Raw genomic sequence first — 21,122 nt, forward strand, 5'->3', positions numbered from 1 at the left:
ATACGTGCTCCGGCTCCCAGCTCCAATCTGTTTCAGCTCCCATACGTGCTCCGGCTCCCAGCTCCAATCTGTTTCAGCTCCCATACGTGCTCCGGCTCCCAGCTCCAATCTGTTTCAGCTCCCATACGTGCTCCGGCTCCCAGCTCCAATCTGTTTCAGCTCCCATACGTGCTCCGGCTCCCAGCTCCAATCTGTTTCAGCTCCCATACGTGCTCCAGCTCCCAGCTCCAATCTGTTTCAGCTCCCATACGTGCTCCAGCTCCCAGCTCCAATCTGTTTCAGCTCCCATACGTGCTCCAGCTCCCAGCTCCAATCTGTTTCAGCTCCCATACGTGCTCCAGCTCCCAGCTCCAATCTGTTTCAGCTCCCATACGTGCTCCAGCTCCCAGCTCCAATCTGTTTCAGCTCCCATATGTGCTCCAGCTCCCAGTTCCAATCTGTTTCCACACTTTTCTTTCATCACCGAGGCCTCTTCCTGTGGCTCCTCAGTCTGTCCTCAAAGCGGGGGATTTGTGGGGAAAGTTGTGGGTCTGTTAGTGCAAATGGCAGAAGAGGGAAAAGTTATGCATCCAGGCAAAGCAAAACAAGGAATCCGAGCAGAAGCATTTCGTCGCCATCATCAATAGTGCTGTATTCATATTTGTGGAGTTTAATCGTTCCCTTGGAGAGTCACTATACGTGACTGAGGGATGGAAATGTTGTTAGCCTTATCTTACAGATAACTAAATTGATGTTACCAAGAGTTGAACTACTTTTCCAAGACCTTACAGTTAATGAGTGCTACACCAAAAGAAGCCAGATGTTTTGACCAACTATCTCTAAGGACACTCTCTAAAGGAGGTAGACTTCCAAAATATTTTAAGCAATGGGAGCATCATTTAAATTAGCTTCCAGCTTCCGAGAGGAACTAACCTAAAAATAACACTGATTTGGTTGAAGTTTGCTAAAAATAAATTTTGTTACTTATAAGAACAATGTAGTCAGTCTTTGAAAACCCTTTAAAATGAAAAAACTACTTATAAAGTGACAGTGACATGCTTCTGGTTAAAGGCATTTAGCAAGCAAGGATTTTTGCCTGAAACAGAAAAACTCCCTTTGTGAATTGAGGATCAAAGTCAGCCTAGCTTGTCTTTAAGGTTGGCTTCCACTTGGGCCCCAGAGCTTGGGATTTCATGATCTTAAAAAGCCCAAAGTGTTGCAGAATGGAAGGAGGAGAGAGATCTGAATGATTCAAGTGAGTCCATCCGTGTGGACCACAGCGTTGCATCCCAGTTAGTTGTCAAGGAACTTCTATGTGGAAACAAGAGAAGACTCAAGAACTTGGTCTCTTTAAAGCATATCTTTGCAAAGAATGCTTATATCACGATAGAAAGGCCATGAAAGAGATGTGCCTGTTTGGTCTCTCAAAACATCACCAATGTCTCCAGCCTCCTTCAAAAGTCTTTCAAAGATGCTCCCAAACTCTACCCCCAGATATGTATTCCTCTCAATTATGATTTGTTGGAGTAAAAATTGGGAGGAATTATGAAGAGTAAAATGTGTGCACAACATTAATGTCCTATCTGAGTAAAAACAATTACAGCCTCAGCTAGTAGTCTCACAGAGACTGTAGAGATCATTCCATCTGTAGATGGCTGTATATGCTGTTTACTCATATTTCCCTGAACTTTGTACAGGAACATAACCAGATCTGCTGCACTGGTTGTGCACTGCCCAACTCCAGGGAGCTATTCACACCGACCACACCATCAATGATACCTCCTGGGAAATCCAGGTGGCCTGACCATACCAGCTTGTTTCCTAGAAGACACATGAGATGAACACTTAGAAGCCCCCCTAGCCCATCACATAATCTTGTTGAAGTGTGATGGTTGTCTGTTTATATAAAAATTGCCCTACCAATGCAATTGGATTATAGGTTTTATAGGAGTACTGATATGTACATACAGGCAGATATTTGGTTGTTCCTATTTTCACTGAAAGGTTTGCCTGCCCACTACTGATTCATCTTTACTCTCCAATTTATTACCAGATACTTAGTGCCTGTGGATCTTACTTCTTGTAACATGGGGAATATTCCCCACTTGTTCCTCACTCTTCTACTACTTTCTCTAAGGCCTATTGCCTGTAGGACAAATACCTACATTTCCCCATAGAATAGAAAAGTTTACACATACTGCGTACATTTCAGTTAACATATACCTCCAAAAATCTGAAATGTGTCTCTGTTTTCAAATTTTCCATACCTTGAGTGATACACATAATTCTTACCTTCTCCATGTGATCACTAAGCTATTCAGGGTATTTATGTATTATATTAGCCCTATTCCTGCAATAATGCTATAGAAGCATCCTATAGGGTTAATCTCAAAATCTCAATGAGCAGCAACAACATTTATTTATTTTCCTCCTTCAAGGGTCTGTAGGACAGAGTCAGGTCTGTTCTAAGCATCTCCTCATTCTGGAGCTAGCAGCCTCCCTGGGCATGTTCTTTTCATGGCAGATGGCAGTAGCACTGAAAGGAAAACCAAACTGAGCAAGCACACTTAAAGCTTCTGATCGGAATGATTGCTACCCAAGTTCATTGGCCAAAGAAAGTTGAGAAGAGTGGAGTGGAGAAGTGCACTCTGTCCCAAAAGGGAGCAACGGGAACATCGTGTGGAAGATGGGGTGTGATAATTCTATTACAGGCAGGGAGTGAGGAAAAATACAGTGTGAACAATAATCCAATCCACACCAACTACCGAAATCTCAACTCTATTCTCTGTCATTTACAGGAGTTGAAATTGATTGGACTGGACATCCCACACTTTGCGGCAGACCTTCCACTGAACCGATGTAAAAATCGTTACACAAACATCCTACCGTGTAAGATTCTCACTAGAGCCTATCCTGTTCACGTTTCTCAAAGGCTGACAGACTGTTACTGCAGATTCATCATTTTCCCCAATCTCTGGCCAAGCCCAGCTGCGGTCTAGATCCTCAAGGCCATCTCTGCTATTGCATTGGTCCCATTCATGCTTTGATGTTATTAAATAACATAGGATACCATCCTATGTAGGAATACTGAACTTCTTTGCTTTCAACTGAATTGTGTCTGATGATCAGGAAAGACTGACCATTTCGCTCTTCAGAGATCAGAAATCTTAGCCAAATTAGGATAAGATAATCTGAGCTCTCATAAACTATTTTCAGTCAACTCCCTGACAAGGGAAGGAGTGCAATGCACTAAAATGCCTCCTCTTTCTTACTTCTGGTAGGTTCTCTTGTTGCTTAGCATTTTGTAATAAAAGCAACATTCGAGAAAAAAGTAATATGAAGCATTTAACGGACAAATAAAATACATTCCAATATAAATTTAACTTTCTTCTCTGCCACAGTGGATAGAGGTCGGGGGGCGGGTAGTGCTGGGAGAAATGGAGAAGGGGGAGGAGGGGAGCTGAAAAAGCTCTAGAAGGAGGTAGTGGATTTTCTGGATGTGCTAGGTGACATGGAATTCATGGATTTAGGCTATATCCTCTAGCCTTCCATACAACCCACCAGATATTTCAGTTCCTCTAAATATCCTGGACAATGCCCCCACAACCTTGAGACAAGCACAGGGGAGCTGATGGAGAGGAAACGGTGATTGAGATGTGTTTCTATATTTATTTAAGCAAGAAACAAAGATTGAGGTGTGGCTGAAATAGCAGGCTAAAATAAACTCGACCTACTCTGTCACGGGCTGATCTGACTTGCTATTCGGTTAGAGAAGGTCAAGACAATTCTTTCTGCTCACATTTTTAATATTTCTTTTCTTCTCGTTCTTTACAGATGACTTTAGCCGAGTGAGATTAGTCTCCATGAATGAAGAGGAAGGCACGGACTATATCAATGCCAACTACATTCCTGTGAGTAAAACACAGTAAAAAAAAAAATTTTTTTTAACCAGGCATCCAAATTCTAGCTCAGCCAGAGGAGGACAATTCAGGCTCCGGGGATGCATCCAACAGTTGTAAAGAGAGCCATTCTCCACCTAGCCACCCGACTCTCAGGAACACTTCCCATTATTCCTCTTCAGAATAAGGAGTGGGGGGAAAAGCCCCTAGATGAGTAATGTTCGGATTTCTTTGTAAAATCTGGTGAAAGTAAATAATTACACTAAAGATCATCAGTGTCGTGTTTAGCTTTCGGTTTCGGCAACTCAACTCAAAGGGCTCCACCTGAGCCCCTGTTCTTTAAAAATAGTGGCTGTTCTCATTAAAAGGGTGTGAGAACAAGGCTTACAATCACGCTGACCTACACGGGTCCGTTACTCTGACTACCTCTTTGATGTAAAAGGGAAAGAACACGACCCAGGTATGTGATCCTTTGCCAGGCTCATCCCCCAGTAAATTCTCAGGTTTTCCTCTTTCGTGTGGACCAGCATTTGGTGTTGACTGGGGCTCCTTAGGTGACAACTTGGTGACTTCATCTTTCAGGGATACAACTCACCCCAGGAGTATATTGCCACACAGGGACCACTGCCTGAGACCAGAAATGACTTTTGGAAGATGGTTCTACAACAGAAGTCCCAGATCATTGTCATGCTCACGCAGTGTAACGAGAAAAGAAGGGTAAGTGCCCAAGGGGGCTGTCCCCACTGGCAGCACAACCCGTACCAGCCGTGGTCATGGCTTGAGTGCTTACTGTGTACCAGAAACTTCCACTTGCTCCATTTTTCCTCCTCACGATAGTACGATACGGTTCTTCAGAGGCAAGGACTTCTGTTTTCCCTAAGTGAGCACAGACTCTTTCTTCCATAGCCTGTTTGTTTTAAAAGGTTGTGCCATTGTCCCCTCAGGTGAAATGTGACCATTACTGGCCGTTCACGGAAGAACCCATAGCTTACGGAGACATCACCGTGGAGATGATCTCGGAGGAAGAGAGGGATGACTGGGCCTGCAGACACTTCCGGATCAACTATGTAAGTCACGAAGCACATTTTCAGGTCCTCATGCTGAGGGGACACCCACGTGTCAGAGGCCAAACCACCGTCACCTCAGACTGTGAGCTCTTCGGGCTTTGCAACAGTGCTTTCTTCAAGAGATAAAGAGATAAATCCCACTTTTTGAATGTATTTGTTTCCCATTTCATCAACAATGGTGTGGATGAAATGGTTGGCCTGGAGAGCCCGAAGAGGTGGGATGAAAAGTCCTCATGGTTCCATCTCAGTTTAGCCCAGGGCAATAGGAGACTCGGGGAATCACCCGCTCACCAGTTATGACTGAGGAGAGAAGTTCTCAGTACTTACACTAAATTCCATGTGCGAATAATTAGGATATATAAGACACACTTAAACTTTAAACACTTAGACCATAACTTAGTAGTTTGGGTTTGGTTTTGTTTGGCTTTTTTCCTTATTTTTGTTCTGGTTTGGTTTTTACTATGTCAAAGGTACTTCAGGCCTTTTTAACCATGGTTCCATACCTCTTTTAAAATGCTATTGATTTCTGAATATTAGCATGTCAGGAAAAGTCTACTTTTCCTGGACCTGCTACCTCTCTGATGATTAGCCTTTGAGCTTATGCTGAATGTTTATGTGCTGGTTAGGGGCCGACAACAACCAGTCACCCTGTTGCCTTCTTCACACATGGCAGTCCCAGAAGAGGGGAGGGCATTTTTACTAGTAGTCACTTGAACATGCTCTCTGTTGAGGACAACATTGAATAGGAACATTCTCATTGCAATGTTCTCTGCTTAGAAACAGCACTTCCTAAACGTATAGGTCAGGGGATGGTAGACTGGGCTGTGGACCGATGGACCACTGCTTGTTTTATAAAGCCTGTGAGCCAAGAATGAGTTTTAATTTTTAAGTGGGTGGAAAAAAAAAAAAGAAAAATAATATTTCTCACAAAATATGGAAATCATATGAAATTCACATTTCAGTGTCCACAAATACCATTTTATTGAGACAGAGCCACACACACATTTGCTTACATGTTACCGATGAGTATTTTTGTGCTACATCAAGCTCTAGTAGTTGCAACAGAGACCCTATGACCCATAACACCTAAAATATTTACTGTCTGCCCTTCACAGAAAACATCTGCTGACCCTTAATGTGGACAATGGAAACAAAGATTGTCCATATCAATACAGCAGAAGTACTCATTAATTTGTCATTTATTGATATTTGCAAGTTTAATCACTTCTTAACCACTGGTAGTTAACAAAACGGCTTTTGCTACAGGGGAATTTAGGCAAATCCTTAGCAGACTGTTGCTTCGTGCTGTTCCATATTTTTGAAATGGCCATGTCTGCCTGTTCCCTAAACACTTCCCCCTCAGAGTTTCAATTCAAAGGTCACCTCCTTTGTTAAGCTTTCCCTAGTCTCCAGACAGCTTTATTCCTTCCCCCTCTGCTCTAGTCTCATCTAGATTATTCTATCACGGGATACCAGAGATGATTATAACTGTCTCTCTTCATGTCTTCTTCCCCCAGCGTGCTGTGAGTTTGGGAAGCACGTACCCTGTTTTAATAAGCTTTGTAATCGCAACCCTTTGCCATTTATAAAATCTTTGTGGGATGAATAAATGAGTGAATGAATGAACGATTTCAAAATAATAAAACACTTGGAAATCTCACGGACGTTCCTCAGGGAAAATATTTGACAGCCTGAATGCCATTTGAATCCAGCTTTGTTTCTTGGCTGTTTCAGCCGGAAAGCCAGTGTAAACTGCTGGGTAAACGTAGAACAAATAATTCCCTGAGTTTGCATTCAGGAGAAAAGAGACTGCGGAGCACAAAATAGGGTCTATTCCACGCCTGTTTCCTTGACAAAGAAGAGTCACATAGATCAGTGTCTGGTCAGTCCTATGCTTCTCGTCCTTGGTCTTAAATGCTGACCTATCTTTCAATGATAATCGTGTCAAGGGCTTGAAACACTGAAATAAAACATTGAATAATAGTATTTTCTGGTAAGATGCCTATACAGTAGTTACAAGCATTCGGTCCTAGAGTGCCCCCTTGTGGCCATAAACACCAAATCTAAATTTTATGCTTCCTGGATGAAGGTTGTATTGCAAAAGAATATTGTGCTGTGCTCACGGGCATGTTTTTCTATTTGTTTCGATTTTTGCTCACACTCTTCTTTATTCCTTCCATATTGATATATGGGAGCTTTCAGAGTACAACCAGATAAAAGTACATGAATGAGGAAATCGGGGTAAGAGAAATTTTGAAATGGCTAAGATGAACAAGGATGGTTTTCTCATTTAATAAGAAAGGAGGAAAATGACCATAACACATAATTTGCCACCTTCCAGGGCTTGAAAACTTGGCCTGAACTGAGTAGGAACTGGAGACTGAAACCAGCAAAAATGTGTTTGTTCCCATCGACGCGTGCCTTGCTATTCAGCTGACAGGGATCACCCTGATAGAGACTAATGACAATTTAAGTGTTTCCTAGTTTTGAACCACTTTGCATATTTTAGCTGGATACATTTTCAGATCAATTATATATATGTATATATATCTATACACACATATGTATTGCCTACCATGTACAAGTCTTTGAGCAAAGCCTGTAATCAGCCTTGGAAAAGAGTTAACATTTTTTGTGAGCTTTTCCGGGCAACCAAAGTTATCTAGTGATTGAGTATGCTTAAATCCTCATGGTGCTGAGTAATGGAGTCATTCTGCACAATTTATTATGCTTGGGTTACTTCCTTGCCGTACCTCCTGAAAACAGCAGTGAGAGTCGCCAGCATCTTTGCAGACTTTTGCACCCATGCTCCATGTGTCTATGAAAGAGCCCTTGAAGGCAGTGAGGGAGGCACTGCGTGTGGCTGGGGGTGGATAGCCTTGAGTGCCTAGGGGACAGGGGGTCCAGTCGAAGTGCTGATTTACTTATGTTTACACAGATCTTATTATGTATCTTATTACGTATTTATGTATATGCTTTATTTATGCATTTACTTACATTTATACAAATTTTACTCCACCCAAGGCCACTGACTCTTTGGAATTCATTTCTCTTCAATACCTGAACCTAGCTTTAGTTTCATAACCAGGCCAAATTCTTCCAAATTATGATACAGTATTCCATTCACCGAGCGCATTCTAGGCTCTTAGCAAGTTTGAGGGAAGGGGATGAATTAGATCTTTGTGAGGCCTGGATTTGGACTATTTCTGATAGTTGATAATAAGAACAGAATAAATCTTTATGCTTACAAATTAGTAGAGACTAAAAAGAGTGAGTCTTGGGGCGCCTGGGTGGTGCAGTTGGTTAAGCATCCGACTCTTGGTTTTGGCTCAGGTCATGACCTCAGGGCCGTGAGATCGAACCCCGCATGGGGCTTTGTGCTCAGTGTGGCATCTGCTTGAGACTCTCCTTCTCCCTGCCCCTCTCCCTTACACTCTCTCTCTCAAATAAATAAATCTTAAAAAAAAAAAGAAAGAAGAGGGGCGCCTGGGTGGCTCAGTCGTTAAGCGTCTGCCTTCGGCTCAGGTCATGATCCCAGGGTCCTGGGATCGAGCCCCACATCGGGCTCCCTGCTCTGCAGGAGGCCTGCTTCTCCTTCTCCCACTCCCCCTGCTTGTGTTCCCTCTCTCGCTGTGTCTCTCTCTGTCAAATAAATAAAATCTTTAAAAAAAAAAAAAAAAAAAAAAAAAAGAAAGAAGAAAGAAAAAAAGAGTGAATCTTGAAGGCCCACACCCTAACTGATAATTCTCAGTTCAGAGGGGACAAGAACACATTTGACATATGGGTTAATATGAATGAGATAAATATACAAAACATACCGACCCACGGGGATTCCCAGAACCAACCATAAGCCTGCACTGAGCTGGGAGAGAGTGGTGGTAATTAGGTAGTAGTGATGACCATATCTACCAGGTCCCATCCTTCACAGACATGAGCACACTGAATCCTCACAACCACCTTTGTGATGGGTTATTTTATCCTATAACATCTAAAAGGGCTCATTTTAGGGGCGCCTGGGTGGCTCAGTCGGTTAAGCGACTGCCTTCGGCTCAGGTCATGATCCCAGGGTCCTGGGATCGAGCCCCGCATCGGGCTCCCTGCTCCGCGGGAAGCCTGCTTCTCCCTCTCACACTCCCCCTGCTTGTGTTCCCTCTCTCGCTGTGTCTCTCTCTGTCAAATAAATAAATAAAATCTTTAAAAATAAAAAAAAAAATAAAAAAAAAAATAAATAAAAGGGCTCATTTTAAGCATGAGAAAATGGGTGCCTGGGTGGCTCAGTTGGTTGAGTGACTGCCTTCGGCTCAGGTTATGATCCTGGAGTCCCAGGATCGAGTCCCGCATCGGGCTCCCTGCTCAGCAGGGAGTCTGCTTCTCCCTCTCCCGCTCCCCCGTCTTGTGCTCTTTCTCTCTCTCTCTCATTCTCTCTCTCAAATAAGTAAATAAAATCTTTAAAATAAAAGATTAAAAAAAAAAAGCATGAGAAAACATGTTCAGCAAGTTTGTCTTGGGTCAGAGCACAAGACAGGGATTGTCATATTGGTGACTTTTTGAAAGTACAGTCTTGGGTCAAATCTCTAAAGGAACAAGAGAATCAGGATAGGCCAGGGCAGGGAAGGAGCTACACACAGCTGTGGGTTCTGCTGAATTCTGGCCTCAGCTGGGTCCCACGGAGATGGCCGGGGCAGTGAATGGCACTGTGCTGTTAGCTGTGCCCCCTGACGTAAGGGGGCAGGCATTTGTACCCCAGTATCCGTCATTCCTTAGCTATGCACTGCCCTCATCAGGAGAACACATCCCCTCGGGCACGCTCCAGAAAGGCAGGCAGTTCCCTTTGTGGAGGACAACTATGAGGAGGACACAGCCATATGCTGTTAGCAGCCGCTGGAAAGGGGGTGCATCAGCCTGGCAAAGGGGACCCGGGGGCAGGCAGGAACCAATAGCACCTTCCACGGGATTCCTGGACCAACACTGATGTAATTGGCAAGTGGCCGAGCCAGGAGGCACACCCTGATCGGCTTGAGCTCTTATCTCTACAAAGGCATAGATTCGCCTATTTATCCTACTCTTCGAAGTTTTACACAATTAGTATTTTTTTTTTTTCAGGGCCTGCTTTGGGCCAGACACCATCCTCAGAGCTGGGAAGGGAAGGGGACTGGCCAGGAGGGGAACGTGGCTTGAACTTTTGAAGCCATTAACCTGTGAGCTGCCGTGGAGGCCTAGGCCATCGGGCCGGCGCACTGAGACATTCATGCTTGTGTTGGCTTTTTCCCCTAAAGGCTGATGAGATGCAGGATGTGATGCATTTCAACTACACGGCGTGGCCTGATCACGGGGTGCCCACGGCAAATGCTGCAGAGAGCATCCTGCAGTTTGTACACGTGGTTCGACAGCAAGCTACCAAGAGCAAAGGCCCCATGATCGTGCACTGCAGGTAACCGCATCAGCCGTATCTTCTGGTAGGGTCCCACGGGCTCTGCTTTACCAAGCAAAGAGCCCACCGTTCCATATACCCCGTCACACTGAATTTGCCATTACGTAAACTATGACTTTTTTTAAAATTTACAATTGATATCTTACCTGATACATGATTTACTTATATTATGGCTTTTCTTATCTCCCATAGCCTATGAGGTAGATGTTATTATTCTCATTTTCAGATGAAAAACAAACTGAGAAGAGGGGAGGTAAAGGGATTGACACAAATTCAGGCAGCTAGCATGGGGAGGGATTAGGGCTCAAATCCTTGCCTTTAGGTGCTGTGGGATAGTACCCTAGCCTCTCAGTGATTCTGAGTGGCTTATAACATGGCCAAATACAAAGTCAGATTAAAAATAGCTCATCACAGCCCTGAATAATATAAATATTATTGCCCGCCTGCAAATGGCTGTAGCCCCAGAGCTAGAACTAGTGTGTGGCCTCTCAAGCCGACTTTCCAGCAGGGGGGTGTGCACCGAACTCCGAGGCTACACAGAAAACTGGATTTGTTTTCTGTGTATCCCCTGTCTGAGAGCAGGAAGCGACTCTCCAGCCAGCTCCCTCTGGAATCCTTACCTTCCTCAGGAAGCAGGGTGCCCTGTGGCTGGACCGGGGTGGGGCTAAGGCTGTGCACCCGTGCACCTCTTTGAGGGAGGCAGCAGGGTGAGTCAGAAATGTGACACTGAAAGACTCAGTTGGTTAAGCGTCTGTCTTCGGCTCAGGTCATGATCCTGGAGTCGCGGGATCGAACCCGCATCAGGCTCCCTGCTCAGCGGGGAGTCTGCTTCTCCCTCTGCCTCTGGCCCTCCCCACTTGTGTTCTCACTCTCAAATAAATAAATAAATAAAATCTTTAAAAAAAGAAAAAAAAAAAAAACCAACCACAATCACGTACTTCAAAATCAGGAAAATATTGTCAGGAGTATTTCTTCTTTTTTTCTGAGTGGTGCTACCTGTAGCTTGGGGGGGTTTCTAGTGGCCGATGTGTTTGCAACCGTGTAAAAGGACTGTCTGAGGAATATGCTGTCCAAACACTCTTTTGCAGTGCCGGAGTCGGCCGGACGGGAACATTCATTGCCCTGGACAGGCTCTTGCAGCACATTCGGGATCATGAGTTTGTCGACATCTTAGGGCTGGTGTCCGAAATGCGATCCTACCGGATGTCTATGGTGCAGACAGAGGTAGGAACAGAATCAAAATGTATTTTCAGATATGCCCTGGACTGAGAAACTTCCCATGATTCAGTCTCATGTTTCAAAACAGTTGTCTCAATTTTTATTTTTCTGCCTCTGCTCTTCCCAGTTTCTCAGTGTGCATGTTCAAACTGCTTCAAGGTATTAAAAAAAATAGATCTTAGCCTCTAGAAATCCATTCAGTGTATAGCACTTGCACTGTGGTTTCATATGTCCTTTAGTAATCCAGAGCACATGGATGTATCTATACTATCTATAATAGAATAAAACCTCTTTGAATAGACTGAGAGTTCAGTGAAGGTGACAGCCAATCTGGGTAAATGCCACCAAGTGGAGACTGTGGAACTGATGTGATTTAATTTATATTTGAAATGCTAGATTTCATTCAATAAGTTTGGCATTAGTTCGTCTTCCATGTGACTCTCTGTCCCAATGCACTTTGGATGATGATCAGGGGTTGGATTTATGCTTTCTGTCCCCCTTATGATTTTAAGGATTTCCAGCTCCCATCCAAGCAGTGCTGCCAGTGCCCTTGATCTAAAGGAATGGAATTATCACTGTAACAACATGGGAGCATCCCCAGAAATATCCACCAGTGTTATGTGCTCCCTCTTCCTCCTCTCTCACCGAGTCCTCTCCTGCCTGGAAGCCTCAGAATGCACTCCTGCCGGAGTGGTTAGCCCTGGGCTGCTTGCTGCCCACACACAGCATCACACCGCCTCCGAGCAGCAGCAGCGGGTGGGCACCTGGGTGAGCCCCTAAACCTACGCACAATAGCTGGCTCATAATCCTCGTCACCATGCCCTACTGCGACTTCTCAGCTTCGAGCGTACAGTAATCCTTTTTGCTCAAGGAGTGTGTGTGGGAGGAACGCTTGTAGAGTAGAAAACAACCTAGGCTGACCTCTTACTCAATTTCCAGGAGATTAAATGCTGCCTTCGTCTTCCCCATGCTTTTCCTACTAAGCGCCACTAGGTGTCAGTATAACTCAAAGAGCCTGCAGTAATGGCTGCTGTTTGCGCTTCCGGTTCCCCCTCCCCCCGCGCCTCGCCCCTTTACTTTTCTCTCCTGCTTCCCCACTCCCCTCTGACCAAGGCTCCGCACAGCCAGCCCAAGGGATTTATTTCCGCGCTCCAGCAAGATCATACCACTTTGGAAAGAGTGACCCATTCACATGCAGGCGTCCCACTGAGGATGTGTTTGCTCGCTTCCTGGAGCCCACTCACATGCCAGCCCACTGCCTTGGAATCACAGCGGTGGGGACGTTAACATGACCTCGTTAGCGTAAGCTCAAAATGTTCTGCTTTCCCAGAGAAGCCCACTACCTAGTGATTAAACAGTGCTTTATGAATCGGTCCATATTTTTGGTTTTCACTGCCGTAAACTGACATCCTAATATGTGGTTAAAACTCCCCATTATGTCTATTAATCCCCAGCCTTCAAAGGGCCTCTCCTCATTTTAAGTATTTTGGATGTGATGAATTGTCTGCCCCACTGACTTAATTTATGCCTCTTATAACTTTATAGACTTTGATTATAGCCTGGTTGCCTTTGGCTTTCCCAATTACAGAACCCTAATGCCTTTTTTTAAAAACTACCTACACGGGGCGCCTGGGTGGCTCAGTGGGTTGAGCGTCTGCCTTCTGCTCAGGTCGTGGTCCCAGGGTCCTGGGATCCAGCCCTGCGTGGGGCTCCTGGCTCAGCGGGGAGCCTGCTCCTCCCTCTCCCACTCCCCCTGCTTGTGCTCTCTCTCTCTGTCAAATGGATGAATACAATCTTAAAAAAAAAAAAAAAAAACAACTACCTACACATGGCAGACCCTCCGTCCAATTTTCAACACCATTATCTCTCCTCAAGTGTGGTAATCACACCAAACTACAGCAGCCACCAGGTGCCTCTCAGAAGAGCTGAGGAAGTGTTTTGTGTTCTCCCTAACTTTCTGGTCCCAAATTTTGGTTGTTTGGCTTCTTTGTTTATGGCAGCATTTTTAAGTTGCCATCTCCAGGGAAACAGTCTTTTTAAAGTACAATATCCCTTCCCTGAACTCTGGTGGGAAAACTCAAAGTCAGCAAAAGAGGCGGAGGTCACCACAGGTTACTGATTTTTTTCCAACCGTTCCAGCTTCACTCTTGAGTTCCCTCGGGATTCTGCAGTGGAGGCTCTCTAGCTCGAGTTATTTATTTATGTCTGTTTTTTTAGTTATGTCTGGAACATCTTGTCCGTTTACCTTTGTATTTTCCTGGTTCCTGTGCTTTTCATGGTTCAACCTGGATTCTGAATGTTAGGGTTTTCCTAACATCCTCCTCGAGCCCAATCATAATACCGCAGTCCTGCTGCCTTTGACCTTACTGATGTTAACAAGTAAGGAGCGGAATAAACAAATTATTTTCTTCAGCTTTTTCATCCCACAGTACTCCTTTGACACTAATGATTTTCAAGAGGCCAGAGTGATTCTCCAGCTGATTTCCGATTCTCTATATAAACCACCTGTGTGCTGTGGACCAGGTCCCCTCCCATGGCTGGTTTTCTAATTTTCCTACCTCCTCGATTCTACCGCCCGTCATCTCAATTCTACCACCCCTGCCCCAGTCTAGAAATAGCAGGACTAACTGATTAAAACAGCCTGTCCTGAGATGCACATTTCAGGTCACAGCAACGCACTGCATGGGCTGCATTTTGACATGTTCTCTTCCCTTTTCTCAACTGACCGGCACATGGTATGAGCCTCTCCACAGGAGCAGCAAGGGGTAGTTAGAGAGTCCGGGTCCGCAGACCAGACGCTGTGAGTCGGCCTGGATCACTTATGGCCTCTGTACACCTAGACAAGCACTTTGAAACCATACAGCGCTCTATATGGGTGGCATTCACCTCTTCTGGGCTCTCTTCTATTTCTATCAAATGTTTTGTTTAGTTTTCCTCTAATAGGCTTTCCCTGGAGGTCAGTTAGGGCTTTGCTTTGAGCAGCCCTCATCCTGATCAGCAGCTTAGACTTCTCAGGGGCTCTCAAGGATATGTCTGTAAATAGTCTCTCATTTACTTTTCCTGTGGTTCAGCTACTTTTTTTTCTTTGTGACACAAAGTTTGGCCACCGAGTAGTTCTGAATTGAAAAACAAGGCACTCTCTGGCCTGAACCGTGCTCGGTGCTTGATAACACCAGAAACAATGGAGTGATGTGTGATAATGAGAAGAGGTAGTCAGTTACGGATGTGATACTATCACGAAATAAGGGAATATATTTTCTTTAAAGCTTGTTGAAAAATACAGATTAGGCTGAGGTGTCAACCTTTTAAGTATTAACCTAACCTTTATAAAGTTGTCATACAAAAGACCCCTTAAATCCTTTGACTATCATGACTGGATTTTGTGTCAAGGTTATTTCTAATGGTATTACAGAGAAGCTCTAGGAAATAAAAAAAAAGGTGAAAGATCATGAAGTTACTTGGATTTCATGGCACCAAGACAGCTTCCTCAATATTTTGATATATTTCATCTCCATCTTTGTTCAAGTATAACTTTTATACTATTATGCTTACATGCTATATGTACATATACTAACTTTACACTGTAATTTTCCACTTAACAGTTTGCTATACATATCATCCCAAATTGTCCAAAACTCTATAAATCTCATTTTAAAGACACTAATATTTCAGTATAGATCTGCTGTGCCTTATTTAAACCATTCTCCTTTTTACAGAACATTAAATTGGATCCTTTTCCACTTGTTTACTATCTGTGTACACAAGGTAATTTACTAGCACCTTAGTAATAATACCTCCACCCAAAATAGATAAAAATGACAGCTTCAACAAACTCATCATCAAGCGTTACCATTTTCCTTTAGCTTTGCTCATATCATGGATGAAACACAATTGTTTCAACTTACATTTTTTATTATGTCACCATCTTTTGCGTATGTTTTAATATTTCCTCAGTTTACTTCAGAAAACCTTTCATAAGCACAAACTGAGTGCTAGGCATGAGGAATAAAAAGATAGAGTCCCTGCCTTCTGGGAATATTTGGTCTAATTGCCGATATATTTTATTGGCCAATTTAAGTGTGTGTGTTACTGACTGGAGGAATTTTAAACAAAAATAAAGGTATCGAGATGCATTCGTTAGGTTACTCCTTCCTGCGCATGGATGCCCACCGAGTAAGCGTCATTAAAGTCTCCCTTCCCACCGCCATTATATCTAAGTCAGTCTCCCAAGAGCCTGAACAGGGGCGGAAGCTCTTCATTGGAGGTTTGAGCTTTGAAACAACTGATGAGAGTCTGAGGAGCCATTTTGAGCAATGAGAAATGAGCTCACGGGCTGTGTGGTCATGAGAGATCCAAACACCAAGTGCTCCAGAGGCTCTGGGTTTGTCACGTATGCCCCTGTGTAGGAGTGGATGCAGCCATGAATGCAAGGCCACACAAAGTGGATGGAAGAGTTGTGCAACCAAAGAGGGCTGTCTCAAGAGAAGATTCTCAAAGACCTGGTGCCCACTTAATTGTGAAAAAGATTTTTGTTGGTGGCATTAAAGAAGACTCCAAAGAACATCATCTAAGAGATTACTTCAAACAGTATGGGAAAATTGAAGCGGTTGAAATCATGGGTGACCGAGACAGTGGCAAAAAGAGAGGCTTTGCTTTTGTAACATTTGATGACCATGATTCTGTAGACAAGATTGTCATTCAAAAATCCCATACCATGAATGTCCACAACTGTGAAGTAAGGAAAGCCCTAGCTAAGCAAGAGAGGGCTGGAAACTTTGGTGGTGGTTGTGGAGGTGGTTTTGGTGGGAATGACAACTTTGGTCACGAGGAAACCGGTGAGGTGGCTTTGGTGGTGGTGGTGGATATGGTGGTGGTGAGGATGGCTATCATGGATTGATAATGATGGAAGCAGTTTTGGAGGAGGCAGAAGCTATCATGATTTGGACAACTACAACAATCAATCTTCAAATTTTGCACCCATGAAGGGAGGAAATTTTGGAGGCGGATGCTCTGGCCCCCTGGGGGTGGAGGCCGGTACTTCACCAAACCCCTCAGGTGGCCGTGGCGGTTCCAGCAGCAGCAGGAGCTACGGCAGCGGCAGAAGCGATGGTTTTCGTGACTGCCAGGAAACAAGGCTTAGCAGGAGAGGAGAGCCAGAGACGTGACAGGGAAGCTACAGGTTACGACAGATTTGTTACCTCAGCCAAGCACAGTGGTGGCAGGGCTGAGCGGCTACAAAGAAGACACGTTTTAGACAATACTCACATGCATGGGCAAAAAACTCGAGGACTGGATTTGTGACTAATTGTATAACAGGTTATTTTAGTTTCTGTTCTGTGGAAAGTGGAAAGCATTCCAACAAGGGGTTTTAATGTAGACTTTTTTTTTTTGTACCCATGCTGTTGATTTCTAAAGGTAATAGTTTGATCTTGATACTGAATAAATTTTTTTTTTTTTAAAGATTTTATTTATTTATTTCACAGAGAGATAGGGACAGAAGGAACACAAGCAGGGGGAGTGGGAGAGGGAGAAGCAGGCTTCCCGTCAAGCAGGGAGCCCGATGTGGGGCTCAATCCCAGGACCCTGGGATCATGACCTGAGCCGAAGGCAGACGCCCAACGACTGAGCCACCCAGGCGCCACTGAATAAATTTTTTTTAAGTGGTATCAACATTTTGTCATAATTTTAGAAAATAATTTTCCCTCCCATTTTCCAATTTACCCTTTATTTTATTCATTTTACTTTGTTTTAAAAACAGTAGTTTGAAATTTTCATTTGTGATTTATTACATTGCTTTGAAGTTTAGAAAGTCCTTCCTAAAAGTAATCAGAGAAGAACTAACCTGTATTTCCCCCCTTCCCCATTTTATGGCTTAATTTGTTAAACTTCCCAGAATTCATTTTGGTGTATTATGAGATGATACACTATTTTTTTTTCCAAAATAGGCCCATGATTTATTGATTGGATAGTCATTGCCTTTAGCATTACGTTGTGATGACCTAAGCTCTATTATTAATCAAAATATTTTTACAGTCGATTCTCTTGGATTTTCTAGTTATAAAATTATCTCATAAATAATGGATATTGTTTCCTTTGACATCAGATCACAGTATCTAATCCTGCCGTAGTATGAAAATACTAAATCTTTGCATGCGTTTGCACAATACCTCGCTCTGAACCCTGCTTTGGTCTTTTGCTCCAGGAGCAGTACATTTTTATCCATCAATGTGTGCAACTGATGTGGATGAAGAAGAAGCAGCAGTTCTGCATCAGCGATGTCATCTATGAAAACGTTAGCAAGTCCTAGTTCAGAATCCAGAGCAGTAAGTAGACGAGGCCATCGTGGGCACTCTGTCTTCGAACCATGGAAGGGGACGTGATGGGATACAACAGAAGGCAGCAGTCACCAGTTGTATTGATTCTGACCCCCCAAATGTGGTTATAGGGAGAGAGTAATACAATACAGATCTTAGAGCTTCAGTGCACCTTGGTTGGGGGATGACAGGCAGGAGCTTCAGCAACTCATTATGATTTGACCTTCCTTCCCTGCAACCGGAACTTTCAATTGTTCTGATATTGGATCTGTGCCTGAGATATCAGGATGCTACCCTCCCACTCTGTTTATCTCAATATTTTGTGCAAATATTTTATGGATTACAAGGGTCATACAAGGAGTTACAAAGGAGATATGAGCTGGAGTACACATCCCAAAGAAGAGAAACAATATTACCACTAGTCTCAGGATGGTGAAGTCAAGGAATGCCTTGCCTCCGTCCCTTATGTGAACACTTACTTGAGAGCTTCCTGAAAACATTAGTAACATATTCAATGCCTTGTGCTCAACTTTGACCAGGAGATCTGATTTTGGAGGTGTTATACTCTTAGCTGAAGTAACAATATGCCAATTCAAGTCAGTAAACAGTGTGAAATGTATCTGAGTACAGTGAGGTGGGGGGACCATACGCAGGGTTGGGAGAGGACAGGGGTGCATTGTAGGATTCATATGGAAGGATAAATAGCGTATGGATAAGTGGATAGCAGGATAGGATTAGTATTCTACCTTTATAGCTATCAAAACATAGAAAGCCCAAGGAGGCAGGAAGGGTAAAGACTAAGAAACAAATTTGCCAAAAAGGAAAAGATATTTAGATCCACAAAAGGGACTTAAAGGGAAAAAGATGCACAGATAAGCCTGTGTCCACATGGGCGATGGGGTTGAGTGTGAAGAGAGCAAGTAGAGGAATCGGGAGGAGGATGCTCTACTTCTAGCCCCAGACCTGTCAGCGTGTGCCTTGTCCCTGCCAAGCTGCTTACTGTCTCCCTCTCTCTCTCTCTCTTTCATCCACAGGACAGGACATGCCTCCCTTGCTTCCAGAGTTTTTTAGGGGCCCTGCTGGCCATTTTGCTAAGAAGAGCCCCTGCTTTGTAGTCTGTGGCCAAGGAGATAATCTATCTCACCGAAGCACCGGGAAGACTTAGCCTTAAAGAGCCTACAGTGTCTTTTGGACTCCTTCACTTCTGGACATTTAATAACGGACCAAATTCAACTGAACACCACAAAGGTCCAGACGCTCCGCAAAGGGCAGGAAGCACAGCACTTCCGAAGAGTTTCCTTGGCCCTTGACTGGTTGGGCTGAGTTTTTTGTTGTTGTTGTTTTTAAGTGCAATAATTTTTGTATGTGTGATTTTATCAGGAAGTTGAATTGTTTTTACCCACACGACCGACCAAGCCCGTAGCCCAAGAGGGAACAGGAATGGTTAGTATCAAATTATACCTCATTGTTAAAAAGTGGCCTGGCCACACATGAGGAAATGTTAATTCCACTTCAAGGAAATTGAACCAGCGATATCTGTCCTCCAACATTAAGCTGCTGGATCAGGAGTGGGGTGGGCGGAGGGGGTGGGGGGAAGAGAGAAGGGTTCTACCCACAGATCAACTGCATATGTTTTCCAAATATGAAAAGCTGCAATCCAGCTGCAAAGTAGAGTAGAAAAAATATTTAAGTCTTAATTGTTCTAGTTCTTGATGGTTTTCTTCCTTATTAACAGTTAAGTGTTGTTTTTTCCTGGGCCCTCTTGAACTAATGTCACTGTCCAGATTCTTTTTTCACCAAACCAGATCTGGTTCGGAACAGTTTGAAGAAGGACTCTTAAGACTCCGTTGCTGTCTGAGCAACCTTGGTGCCTAGACTTTGCATTCCTTTTCTGTGGACCTGCATACATGTGAAAGCTATTTCTTTGGGAACTATACCGGCTGTGAAAAACGCACTTTCTTTCCCCCAAAGAGCTGGGGATTTATGAAGTTATGGCAACGAACTGCAGCATGCTAGGACGATTATTTGGCTATTGTCAAGCGTCTCTATGGATTCCAACGGAGGTTTCTTTTGGTTTTGTTTTCTTTCGGGTTGTCGGTTTCATTTTAACCAGTGTAACTAGTAACATTTTCTTCTTCGGATTTTGTATAATTACAGTACGTGATTGTGTATTGTGACCTTCATGCTGTCAAGATGGACGCTGACAGCATCGTGAAGCCTGTTACTTTGTGTCACTTCCTTAAAAGTAAGAGGTGATGGTATGGAGATACAAAGGAAAACATTTGGAGCTGAGAGTAAACACAAGCTGACTGCTTCACTGTGGCAACGTGGCTGTCCTGCCTTCCCGTGTGTGCTTCCGCAGGCTTTGCTCTTCTCTGTGTATCTGATCATCACCCCTTGCCCTGGCTTCCCTTCACTCCTGATCATCTTCACGAAGCCATGTACCTAGGAGCAGCTTAATAATTTATCAGTGACCTTAGTGGTGGCGAAGGATGCCAAGCGAACAGCTCCGCACCCCGCCGTCTCCTGCCACTGAGAAGGCTTGGCCACAGCGGACCTTGGCACGGGTCTTTGCAAGAGCTGGTCAGTGAGTCTCAGGTTCACCTTGCAGGGGGAATGGCAGAGGACACCCAGACCCCGTGGCTTAACAGCTTGGGCTCCTCAGGCGTTGTGAGTTCTCACTCGCCTCCCTTCCTCCCCTTCTCGCCTCCCTGCTGCCACCTCCTCTTCTCACCCCTACCTGTTCCATTTCCCTTCTTGGACATGTTCATAAGGTATCACTCCATTCTCAGGAACACACGGAGCTAAAGAAAGGTGGCAAAGGGTTGTGTGACATTCTTAGATTTTCACACAAGGACAGGTCAGGAGGGACACGGGCAACCTCGGAAGGGGCCGATAAGATGGAGCGGGTAAGGTGGAATTCGTTTTGGCTTCACAGACTGGACTATTACTTCCCCTGAAACTTAAAGCACTTCGTAAATATTTCATGTTTTTTCTTGAGCACCCCCTTCAATGTCGGGATCAAATGGTACCAGATCAGTTTTCCCAAAAGAGAAGATAAAGTATCCAGAGTTTAGACTGAAGACTCCGAGCTGAGACCACAGAAAGTTCCCACAAAAGCACTTTTGTGCTTTTCCTTCCAACAACATGAAGGAAGCAGATCCTTCCTTCAGGGGTCTCCAGAGCAGTCACTTTGTTCACTGGGACACGGGTG

At 44.2% G+C, this 21,122-nt stretch overlaps 1 protein-coding gene across 5 annotated transcripts in view; it reads left to right on the forward strand.

Annotated features, from left to right (window-relative positions):
- PTPRO (protein tyrosine phosphatase receptor type O) overlaps positions 1–20,238 on the forward strand; it is a 235,042-nt gene extending 214,804 nt beyond the window's left edge. For all 5 annotated transcript variants that reach the window (XM_078075649.1, XM_078075651.1, XM_078075650.1 and 2 more), the window contains 8 exons: positions 2,778–2,868; positions 3,814–3,890; positions 4,461–4,595; positions 4,823–4,945; positions 10,222–10,376; positions 11,465–11,600; positions 17,797–17,917; positions 18,943–20,238. In XM_078075649.1, coding sequence (XP_077931775.1) covers positions 2,778–2,868; positions 3,814–3,890; positions 4,461–4,595; positions 4,823–4,945; positions 10,222–10,376; positions 11,465–11,600; positions 17,797–17,901 — 822 coding nt within the window. In that variant the 3' untranslated portion in view covers positions 17,902–17,917; positions 18,943–20,238. The remainder of the gene's footprint in view (positions 1–2,777; positions 2,869–3,813; positions 3,891–4,460; positions 4,596–4,822; positions 4,946–10,221; positions 10,377–11,464; positions 11,601–17,796; positions 17,918–18,942) is intronic.
- The last annotated feature ends 884 nt before the right edge of the window (positions 20,239–21,122 follow it).

This window comes from Halichoerus grypus, chromosome 6 (genome assembly GCF_964656455.1).
Source record: "Halichoerus grypus chromosome 6, mHalGry1.hap1.1, whole genome shotgun sequence".
Taxonomy (NCBI): Eukaryota; Metazoa; Chordata; class Mammalia; order Carnivora; family Phocidae; genus Halichoerus; species Halichoerus grypus.